The sequence below is a fragment of the Cheilinus undulatus genome, linkage group 6 (assembly GCF_018320785.1).
Source record: "Cheilinus undulatus linkage group 6, ASM1832078v1, whole genome shotgun sequence".
NCBI lineage: Eukaryota > Metazoa > Chordata > Actinopteri > Labriformes > Labridae > Cheilinus > Cheilinus undulatus.
This window is the reverse complement of record NC_054870.1, coordinates 12,336,507-12,348,640: the sequence shown is the minus strand read 5'-3', so window position 1 is coordinate 12,348,640 and position 12,134 is coordinate 12,336,507. Positions and strand designations below refer to the sequence as shown.

Sequence of the window (12,134 nt, the reverse complement as noted above, 5' to 3'; positions counted from 1 at the left end):
GGATAGTGCGGTACCGGTGATGTTGAGTGAATGTTTCAAAAGAGGAAGCAGGATGGAGTTATTATTATTACGCAGCAGTGAGGTCCAGGAGGATGAGGATGTTCAGGTGGCTGGAGTCCGATGAGAGGAGGAGGTCGTTGGTGACTTTGAGGAGAGCTGTTTCACTGCTGTGTTGGGGTCGGAAGCCGGATTGGAGGGGTCTGTAGAGGTTGTAAGTTATAAGTTTCTATTTGCAGCATTGTAGTAAATACCTGAACTATTTCTGACAACTATCAGACTTTTAAAGCTCCACACAATCACTACACTCTGGTTTATAAGCCGTCTGCATCCTGGTTTAAAAATGAAAGAAAACCACTCTATTGTCTGATACTATCTGACTGTTGTCTCTCCATCCCTCAGAGCAGCTCTGGCAATATGGTCAGATGGTGAGAATGGTGACAACTCTAAAATATGCAGTAAAATACCATCTGCCTATGCCTGTGAGCAATGATGAGCTCTGATAACATCACTAACCTCCCTTCACTATTCTTACACTACATAATTTAGCCTCACCAGGTTTTTAAATGTGACTTAACCCTACGGCCACTTTTTCATCTGAAAACTTACATTGATGGGTACTTGATATTGTCAGGTAACAGCAGGTTTGCCCAATTACAGACTTCCCTGAAACACGCTAGGATTGTGGACAGTTTAGTTCCTTTTCCTTGAGAGTGTGAGAATAAGCCATTTTTTTCTTAAAATAGGTCATTGAAAGGGGCATGATCTATCACTTCAGGCTCAGGTTTTTTTTGTTAAGTCCACCTTGAATAGTTATGACATTATTGCTAGTAAGTAGCCTGTCTGCTGAAGGATTGAGTAGGTTTGTCTGTTCCCCCCAGCCATTGGTATCCTGTCAAAATCCCAGGGTAGAAATAAAGAAAAGAGTAAAACATCCAGGGTGGTGAGTACTTTTTATAGGCACTGTTTGTTCACCTTAGATCTCTGGGTGCAAACATGTAACAAAGCACACATTCTAGGCAGAACATCTCTGTTGTATTGTGAAGAGTCTTGCCAACTGACAACAGAGAGTAATATTACCAGATGTTGTGCAAATATGACTCCACTGGTGTCTACAGACCCTAGTCCAGGGTTTCACTCACATCACTTTTTTTCTTAGTAGCATCCACAACCATCATCTTGGTTTATATTACATCACATTATCAACAAATAAACCAAATGCACAACAGCATATCACATTAAACCAGCTATTTTCCTGGTCATTCAGGGCATTTCTGTACGGAGTTTGCATGCTCTCCTTGTGTGACTGTAACTTGCCCATAGCTGTGAGTGTCTTTCTTTGGTTCTCTAGATGTCTAGTTGTGATTGACTAGCAACCAGTCTGGGAGGTGTAGCCCGATTTTTACCGGAGGCAGCAAGGATTGGCTCCATCCACGCACAACACCACACAGGATAAGCAAAGTAGATAATGGCTGGACAGTCGTAATGTGTGATAAATGACTTAAACATACATGTTCATGATTTGAAGCATTACTAATACCTTATACTTTTCCCTAGAACTCTATCAGTGTTTCATTTTGCCTCAGTGTGAAGGTTATTCATAGAAAAAAGGAAGAGAAACCAGAAATGCAGAATCTGAGACAAACTGAAACTTCTCCCAGCTAGTTTGCTGACAATGCTGTGATCTTTGCAGAGACTGTAGATGTCCTTGGGTGCTGCTAACTTGCTGAGTGAGGAGGCTAAAGCGTGAGAGACAAACAAAGATCCAGGAATTTGGGAATGCCTTAGATGCTGACATCACGTTTCATCAGCATTGAAGTGGTAGACCAGTTCACTTACCTTGCAGCGTAATCCACTGATCCACTGAGTGCGAGGTTAAGTTCAGCCACTTGGACTCGTGCGTAGGGCGATGGGTTCACTGAGCAAGATGGTCTTTCAGTCCTTGGTCTTATTGTAGTCTTGTAAGGTCTCAAGGCTGACTGGACTCCTTTGGGATTTAGACTGATCAGTGTGCATACCATTACATCTTACCAACATTCAAACATGGCGTTAGTAGTGTGATGGTCTGGGACTGCTTTGCTGCTTCAGGATCTGGACAACTTGCTATAATCGATGGAACCATGAAGTGTGCTGCCTCCCAGAAAATCCTGAAGGAAAGTGTGTGGCTCTCAGTTCATGACCTCAAGCACTTGGATTATACAGACAATGATCCAAAACACACCAGTCCTCCTTAGAATGGCTTTTAAAAATAAGGTTTTGGAGTGGCCTAGTCTGGACGTACATTTGATTGAGTGCTGTGTCATGACCTTAAACAGGCTGTTCATGCTCTAAAGCCGTCCAAAGTGGCTGAAATAAAACTATTCTGCAAAGAAAAGTGGGCCAAAATTCCTCCACAGTGATGAGAAAGACTCCTTTTCACTTATCACAATTCCTCGCTTGCAGTTGTAGCAGCTGAGGGTGGCACAACCAGTTATTAGGTTTAGGGAGCAATATCTGACATATCCCAGGTAGGTTTGGATGCCCTCTTCCCATCATGAATGGACTCATCATTTAAAAACTGCCTTTTGTATTTACATGGGTTATATCTGTCTTATATTAAAATTTGTATGATGATCTGAAAGTTCAACAAAACAAAAAAAGAATCAGGAAGAGGGCAAATACTTATTCTCAGCACTATATGAAACAAGAAAGGTACATCTAGAAAAAACTGGAAAAGGGAACAGAGACCAGATGAAATTGCAGTGTGAACCCTCAATGAAACTTGGCTCTTTGGTTCATAACTTCCTTTTTTTTAACCTATCAGAGGCAAGTTTAAAACCGAAATCTGATGATTTGGGCAAAAGGAGCATCCTGTTACCACATCATTTCCTGAAATACTCTCATATTGTCTGAACTTGAGCCAGCTACATTAGCTAATACAGTTGTTCTAGTCCTGACTTGCTTTAGCTTCTCCAGATCCAAAGGTAAGTGCACATTAAGTTCTCTCTGCATATTCAAATTCTATAATTGAGTATAAGGATTACCCTTCTTTATTTCTTTCCTACCACTGTGTTTGTGCAGGCGGTGATGATTACTCCCTTTAAATATGAAATGATCTTAATTTGAAGTAAATACTTAAACCACCTCAAATAAAATGTGATTTTGTGCACACTTCAGAGTAGTATCTCTGTTCAAATAACTGATTGTGGTACAAACTCTTCATAGAAGATGCTTTATAAGCAGAAAAAAAAGAAGTTTCTTAACCATAATAACTGTCATTGTGGTTTTTAAATTTCTCATTTTCTCCTCTAAAACAGGAAACCAGTGAGACCAATATGAAAATGGATACAATGGAATTTGATGATTACTCCAACAGTAATGTATCCCTCTAAGCTTTGATTTCTATAGAGTAAGGTGATGAATTAGCATTGTAGGTCTGACCTGATTAAATGAATGACAAAGTAGGTAAACCTACTTTTGTTGCCCAACACTAAGAGGCCAGAGGTTAAATCATGTAGCCGTCTAAACAGACACATAAGTGCTGCATTGTTTCAGCTTCTGTAATTTGCAGTCAGTCTGTTCAGAGAGGAGCTGGACTGTAGCTTCACTGGCATACCTGCATGGCAATAGATGCACACCAAAGCAGTTAGAAATACCACACACACCAACACAAAAATGCTTTGTTAGTTAACCATATGAGAGCTACAGGATCAGGCAACAGTGTGTGGTCACACCTGTTAATTACTGAATTCAGATGTGACACTCAGACCCGTTGCCACAGGTGTATAAAATTAATCATCTAGCCATGCAGTCTCCATTTTCAAACATTTGTGATACAAAATGGGTCATTCTGAAGTGAAGCTGTAAAAAGGGGGGTCAACTCCATATTACAGTACATGTAACTGAATGTCATGACATGCCCTGTTGGTGTAATGGTAAGGTGGCCAAACACTTTTGTCCTTATAGTGTCACCTTAAATTTTAAAAGTCAAATTCAAGACATTTTAAGAATATCTCACAACAGAATAAGATTTCTAATGGACTTTTAAAAAGTTTTAAAACAAAGTACCAACCATCATAAAAATGTTTTTGTATTTGCTGACACAAATTCAGGAAAATATAGAAAAGTATTGTTGACTTTTTCTTTCTTTGATTTTAGTTGCTTATCAGGGAGGAAAGAAGCAACCATCTCGGTGTGTAGCTCTGTGTCTTGGACTACTTTGTGCTCTTCTGTTGACTACCAACATTTTACAGATCATCTACATTACTCGTAAGGTTGACTTTCCTGTTTCCAAATGATAAAACAACAAGAGATAAACATGACCTTGAGATATCAAAAGCCTGATCATCTGTACACATTTCTGGTTATATTTTTATATTCCTTGACATTTTACAGAGGCCTGCCATCCCATGTCAGCAGACCCAACTCAGGTCAACTACGAACAGGACCAGCTGGACAGAGGCTGTGAGTCCAGACTCGGTAACCTGTCAACAGGAAAAGAGGCACTGAAGAAACTTGGAGAGATACAGACTCAGTACTTTAATCTGACATCACAAAACCGGGAGTTAGTCCAGCAGGTCAGGGAGTTGGTGGAGATCATTGATAAGGAGAGAAGTAAGATTATCCTCTGTAATGTTGTATATGCAGTAGAGTCTGAGCATTTTTAAGCATTTCATTAATACTTTCTCTCTTTTTCTTCTTTTTAAGAAAGCAAACCTTGTCCGACAGACTGGATGAAGTTTGGTACAGGCTGTTACTCTGTTTTGAGTGTGAAGAAAAACTGGACTTCAAGTAGACGAGACTGCCTCAACCAGGGAGCTGATCTGACCATCATAAACAGCAGCCAGGAACAGGTAACAAACAAAGGAGTCAAGCCTGCTTCAGACTGGCTGCAGATTTTCTGCATATGGGTGCTACTTTCATGCCAGATGCCAGTGGTGGACTAAGAATGATAGTGGGGGAGGGGCCAAAATAATGACAAGGGCACCTGCTGTATGCAGTGGGCCACCAAAAGTGCAATACACTGATGTTGATATACAAAGAAACCCTGGTTAAGATGGAATGGTTTATTATGTTTAATATACTGATAACCCATTGTAATAAAACAAATCAGAAACTGTGCACTATTCAGCCTATTATTTAACGAAGACTAGGAAGTATGCCAGTAAAACAAACTTAATACTGAGGAACTTTATTCCACTGTATTGCATTTTCTCCACGATAAGACGTGAACTTGAATGCACCCTATCAGGTTTTTTCTACTGACGGTGGACCAAAAGCACACTTTAGCATGGAACTAAGATCACAGTGCATTTTGTCAAAGTTGGTCAATTTAAAGGGCACCACAGGCATTTTGTTCAATTCTATCCATTTAAAGGGCACCAAAGAGGGCATTTTTCAAGGTTTGTCTAATAAGAAGGCATCAAAGAAGGTACTGTGACAACTTTCTAACCACTAACAGGGCACCATAGACACAATTTTTGGTAAATTTGGTCACAGTTTGTCCACTGGAAATGCCACCAAAGAGGACATTTTGTTCAATTCTTTCCCTCAAGATGGCACAAAAATACATTTGATTAAATTTTCCAACTTAAACAGCATCAACGAAGGATTTTTGTCCGAGTGTGTCTTCCTTAAGGGCACCAAATAGGGCTTTTTGATAAATGTCATCCACTGAAAGGGCCGCGAGGAGAGCATTTTATTAAATTTGTCCACTTAAAGGAACCATAGAAGACATTTTCTCAAAGTTTTTCTACTTTCAGGGCACCAAAGAGGGCATTTTGTCAAAGGTTATCTACTATGAAGGTACAAATGAGTACATTTAGTCAAGATTTGTCCACTTTAAGAGGATCAAAGAGGGCAATGAATAGATTTTGACCACAGAAAGGTCACCAAACTGACCATTTTGTCAAATTTTGCCCACCTAGAGGGCAATCTAGAGCAGTGGTTCTCAAATTTTTTTGCCCAAAGAGGGCACACCTAAGATCAAGCCTGAAAATCAAGGCACACTAAATTCATATCTATGCAAAGCAGTCTTTTTAACACATGCTACAGTATCTTTAGGTGTATTTTTGTTGAAATAATGTATGTTTGCACAAATTTCCATGGTATACATAGACTTGCCCCGAGGCACACCAATGCGCCTTACCAAACCATTAGTGAATCACCGCTCTAGAGCTGTGTTTTTCACAGCTTTTTTCTGGTGACCCATCTTTTAGAAGGTACAAACCATTGTGACACACTAACTTTGTTGTCTGTGTTATGGGGTGGAGCATGTTGTTATAATGTGTACTGCAGACATAGATTTCCAATCAAATACTGTAGCAAAGAAATTTATAAAACTCATTAAGTGACCTCAAACAAGAAAATCTCCTGCAATCAGGTTCTGACCCAGACTTTAGGAAACAGTGCTCTAGAGGGCACTCATCCTTAACACATTTTTTACATCAGCAAAATGGATTTAAAATATCAAAAAATTTTTAATAGAGGGAAAAAAGAAAAACTAAATAGGCAAGTAGTGGCAAAAATTGGTTAATAGAGGCAAAAAAAAATGAAAAGTGACAAAAATGTGTTTAAAATGGAGAAAGGGGGGGGGGTGGTCCAAAAAAGTGGTGGGAAGTGTTCAGAAAGTGGCACATGGGCAGTGGAGCTGTTAAATAGGATTCAAAAGTGGCAAAATGGGTTTAAAGTGGTAAAGATGGGCAGGAAAGTCATTACAAGTGGCTGAAATGTTGCAAAAACTGGTTAAAAAAGTGCAAAATAGAAGAAAGGGGCAAATAAAAGTGGCAAAAATGGGCAGAGAAAGCTGTCACCATGGCTACTGATCAGCACACATGCATGGACATCATCGATAAATTACAACAGGGGAGGGGCCCATTCTCTGGACTTTTCAGGGGCCCATCCAAGTCTGGTAGCAAGGCTGCACAGGTATCAAATAATGAAATGCAGGTGGGCACCACTGGTACTCTGAGCAACAGCATGTTCAGAAGTTTCAGAGTTATGAACCAAACACTGAAAATGTGCCAACAAGAAAAATGACAAATCTAAAGTGTCTTAGAATAATACGTCAAAATGACATAAAGAAATGATAACATCTGAAAAAAGAGAGAAAAAACTGCATTTTTTAGTGTGGATAATTCCTGTCATTTCCGTGTTCAGATGTTCGTCAACACGCTGCTGCAAACTGGCGTGCATGCCTGGATCGGTCTGACTGACAGTCTTACAGAGGGCACTTGGACGTGGGTGGATGGGAGCCTGGTCACAGTGACGTAAGGTTTTATTTACAGCCTACAAACTGACATTTTTTTGGATGATGACATTTCACCAGTTTATTGGTTTGTTAAATGGGAGTTGTTTCACAAACTCAAATTACCTGATTCCTCCAACCTTACAATATGCTAGTGTTAATGTTGGCGGCAACTTTGAATTTAATCTCAATTTTAGTAATGGTCACATTTTATTATTTTTAGCCTTTATGGTTTCAGTCAACAACAACTCAAAAACATTTTAGACAAGTCCTTGTGTTCTGTAGTCTTTACTTTTCATCAAGACATTTACTTTCTTGAGCTAATATTGATAACCATTTTTTATTAATGAAAATGTAAAAGACTCTTGTTAGTTCATTATCAGTACTTTAGTTGATATGCAATATTCTAAGGAAACTCTTGACCTCTACACACAGTAGAGGAATATCGATTTTGAATGTCCAGCTGTCCAGCCCTGCAGTTTTAGTCTCATTTTAGTGTCCTTGAAGATAACTCAACTTACCTTTCATCAGTTTTTATCACCAAAGATCTGTTTTTTAGCTTGTCTCAGTCCGGTCTATCTCATGAAAAAAAAAAAAAAAAAAAAAGAAGAAGTCAGTGAACATTTTTAGTCATGGTTTTAGTCCACAAAAAAACACTGCTGTATAGCCTTTAATTTCCTTTTAAAAATTATGTCAGATGAACAAGAAATTAACATGAAACACCAAAGAGACTGTTTACCAGTGCATTCAGAGAATAATCAGACACCTGCACCGTTTTTCAGTTTTGTTATGTTGCAGTCTCATGCTATAATCATATTAATTCATTCATTAATGCACACTCAGTATCCCATCATTTTTGTGAATGTATTTAAAATAAAAAACTGAATTATCACACTGACACAAGTATTCAGTTCTTTTGCAACAACGCTTAAAAATTAGCTCTGTTTCCTCCCATTACTCTGGATCGTTGCTGAGATGTTTGTACACTTTGATGGAGTCTGTCTGTGGTAAACTGAATTGATTGGACATGGTTTAGAAAGGCACACATCTCTCTATAGAAGACCTCACAGCTGACAATGCCTACAGGGCAACATTTTTCTATTTAATATCTCAGCAAAGCTCAAGAGGAATGGAAAGAACCTGATCTAAATGTCAAGTACTTTTTCAAAGGTTCTGATTATTTATGTGAATGTGATATTACAATTTTTTTGTCCTTTATACATTTCCAAAAATTGTATGGGCTACTGAGAGAGGGAAGACTGGGAGTAAACAAAAGCTTGAAAGGCAGACATTGTTGCTGCTCTATCAGTGAGCCGGTGGTAAGTCCAACTTTTGCCAAAGCCAGATGGAAGAAGAGCAACTTTGCTATCCAAGAGGAACTTTTCTTTACTTTTCTTAAAACAGAAAAGTGTTCCAGTTCTAATAAAACTGCCTTTATAACTACATCTGTACTCATCTCTTCACTGGCAGCCCTTGTTTACAGACTTACAGTCACCTCACAGTGCCCTTTTTTCTGGGGCGTTTTTATTTTTTTATTTATTTATTTTAAATAAATGAATCCCTCTCTTTCTCTCTATACTGTATATTCCTGTTTGCACACAGCTTTCCCATCAAAGAAACATAGATGTAGAAAAACTCTAAATAGCAGGTCAGGAGATGACGGGTTCTGATGCCCTCTGTACCCTCCTCCCTTCTCCTGCAGCTTCTGTGAACACACAGACAGCAGCAGCAGAGTCCAGCTCTCCCATCACAGCCTGCTGCTGCACAGCTGAGCCACTGTAATAAGTCTGCTTTAGCTAAGGCTCTTTCTCATGGACACTCAGGCTAATGTACTGTACATAAGGGGAGAGACTACAGTATTCATACAGTTACGTGTAGCCTATCTAAAAATCTGTCATCAATATCATGGCATTGATATGTAAATTAGTGCATTTTAATTAAATAGTGCTAATGTGCACATATTTGACGAGGCCCTGCGGGTTAAAAGGATTAAAAAAAAATGAACTAAAACAGATCACCGTTGAACTTCCCCAGTTAATTAAAGACAGTATTTTACCTGAAATGTTTAAATAAGTAGAGGAGCTTGATCGGGGATTTCAAGGGAAAAATCTACAGATGCAGACAGACAGAGAGCAGTCAAAATAAACACCATCTGAATGTGTATTTTTAGAAGTTTTCTTTCTTTTAGAGTGAAAGAAGACATGGATGCAAAATAGACCAAGATTTCTAAATTGACCAGAACATGAAAACACAATGTTTTAACCTGTAGAGTCCTGTCTGAAACAGCTATTGCATCATTTTAACTGTAGGCTCCTCAGCTGACAACTATTCATTCTACTAGATATTTGATACCAGACAGACAGACCTCCTCCAGATGTGAAAGATGCACTAAAACGAAGATCAGGTCACCATCAGTTAGTGCAGTGTTTCCCAACCATTTTTCCTTGGAGCCCCCCCTACACGCTCCTCAGAAAAGCAGACCCCCAACCCCCCCCCCCCGACCCAAAAGAGAAGAAAAAGTGACACATTGCTGCCAAAAATCAACATAGATTTTAATTGTTCCACTGATAAAACCCTAAAAAAGGTCCATGCATACTTTTCTTAACAAAAGCACTTTGTATGAACTACTTTATAACTGCTTTATCATGGTTTTAGTCAATATTTGCAAACCTATTTTTGGCAGCCTCAGGGCAGACAAAGCCTCGCACCCCCCCCAAGATCTCTGGCGCCCCCCCTGGGGGGTCCCAGACCCCAGGTTGGGAACCAAGGAGTTAGTGTGTGCTTGTTTGGAAAGGGCATAATAATGATAATAATAATGACAGTAATAATAATCATTATAATAATAATGGATCATTAATATGAGGAAATCCTGTGTTCTGTTGCTTGGCTATAGAAGCTCAAATCATTTACATTTTAATCATGTCTGCAGCACAATGCCATTTCCATTTTGTCAATAATGTTTTTGCAGTGATTTTCAGCATTTCTGCTGTTTTCTCCAGTAAAATAAACAAAGTTAGCAGTAGAGGAGTGTGGATGCTCTAAACCTTATTGTTGCAGCTAATCATTGGTCTAACAGCAGTCTGGAGGGTAGGCTGGTTTGCTTATTTATGTAGAGAACAGTCTTTTTCAGTTTAGTGTGAAGATTATGTTTATTTTGAAGTACTTTTAAATTCAATTACACCAAAATAATTCAAAGAATTTATTATCTTGCGCAAAAATAAACAAATTGAAAGTGCATTTTTTTTCTGTTCTTGAAAACTTCCTTCACCATGCCCCTCTCCCTAGCTACAGTCAGTTATTCTACTTATTTAGTAGAGAATAGCAGCATAGACAACATGACCATGGTGTCATTATTTTGTCCTTGCTTACTCTTGTGATAAACCCAGTGAATACTGAAGTGGACCATGTCTTCGTGTGATCGATTGATTTTGTAGGAATATGTTGAGTATTCGTCAACTTAATGTGAGGGTATAAAAATAAATTGGTGATTTGTTAATATATTTAACTTTCTTTGAATATTTTTATGAAGAAAAGTGCCCTTTTTCACACTTGAGCCCCTGCCCCTTAAAATGTCTGTGCACGTCCCTGGCTGCTAATGCTGCCTCATTCTCCTGAAATGACACTGACTGGTGGTCATTCTCTGTTTCTGCATTACAGGTTAAATCTTTTCTTTTCTTTCCTTCTTTTCCTAACAAACTGTCTGGTATGAGAGAAGATGCACAGTTTTTTTCTCTGTTATCTACACTTCAGATACTGGCTTGAAGGGCAACCCAACAGCCACGGAGGGAACCAGGATTGTGGAGAAATAGTGCAGTCCAGAGAAGTGGGAGCGTGGAACGATGAAAACTGTTTGAGTGAACATGTCGGGATCTGTGAAAAATAAGATTGTTGTAATTCTCAGTTAATTATTCTGTGAACACTTAATTGCTGTTTTTAATTTTATTCAACCTTATTGAGAACATGTGCAAAACTCAAAAGTCATGGCAGCACCTCAAAGTCTGATGTCCTGCCAGGGCTCAGAATGTGATTCTTCATTAGAAGTCACTTGGACCCATTTTGTAAAACCATTAGAGTCCATAATTATTATTTCTTTTTTATTTCTTTTTTTCAAAAGGGGTATTTTTTAATGATTTCCACTTTTTTAGGCTGAATCTCTCCTTCTGAGTGACTCAAACCCACGTTGTATAGATGTAGGAAAGTCCTTCTAAAAAGACACACCTATATCTTTTGCACATAACTGAATGGCACTGGCAGTGACTGCCAAATTTTGATGCCTTGCCATTAAACAGGAAGTGTACTTTTATTAAAACATTCAGGGCCCAAACTGCCTCAAAGTGTACTTGCTTGATTAAAGATGACTTCAGAAAATATCTAAATGCAATCATTTGTCATGGCCTTCTTTCCTGTAATCTATGCTCGTTTTCATCCCCTGTGTTTGTGTCCTAGTGTTCTTCCTGCTCTTGTGTTTTTCTCCACAGTGATTGCACTCATTGGCCTTCATTTATCACACTGGCGTAAAAACCAGCGTAGATTTGGGTATCTGTTTGTTCATTTATTTCTCATGTTTCATGTCTTGCATTTCCTGTTTTATTTTGAAGATCACTTACCCCTGTCTCTGTTTCAGGATGGTGTCCTGTCCCTTCCCCCCATCATGTGCGCACCTGCTCCTGATTGTGCCTTCCCTCACCTGTGTCCAATCACTCCCCCTTACCTCGTGTATTTTACCTCTTGTCTCACTCTGTCTGTCCAGTTCGTTGAACATTATTGTCACGTTCCAGCATTTCTACTTAGTTTCATAGTCTCGTAATTCTGACCCTGTTAACGTTTTTGACCCCGCCTTTTGCCTCACGTCTTGGATACCACTGCCTTGTCTGACGGCCAACCTGTGTACCGAACCCTGATTGTGATTAAA

The 12,134-nt window shown here is 39.0% G+C and overlaps 1 protein-coding gene across 1 annotated transcript; it reads left to right on the top strand.

Annotated features, from left to right (window-relative positions):
* The first annotated feature begins 2,875 nt into the window (after positions 1–2,875).
* On the top strand, positions 2,876–12,134 carry LOC121511266 (CD209 antigen-like protein E). The gene is made up of 7 exons (XM_041789868.1): positions 2,876–2,960; positions 3,294–3,351; positions 4,135–4,245; positions 4,372–4,590; positions 4,684–4,829; positions 7,135–7,244; positions 10,973–12,134. The coding sequence occupies exons 2-7, from the start codon at positions 3,312–3,314 to the stop codon at positions 11,103–11,105; spliced, it is 759 nt and encodes a 252-aa protein (XP_041645802.1). The 5' UTR covers positions 2,876–2,960; positions 3,294–3,311; the 3' UTR covers positions 11,106–12,134.

Coding starts and splice junctions, on each gene's coding strand:
- LOC121511266 (XM_041789868.1), top strand. CDS start 3,312: ATGAAAATGGATACAATGGAATTTGATGATTACTCCAACA. Junction 4,591..4,683: donor GATCATTGATAAGGAGAGAA/GTAAGATTATCC, acceptor CTTCTTTTTAAG/AAAGCAAACCTTGTCCGACA. Junction 4,830..7,134: donor TAAACAGCAGCCAGGAACAG/GTAACAAACAAA, acceptor TTCCGTGTTCAG/ATGTTCGTCAACACGCTGCT.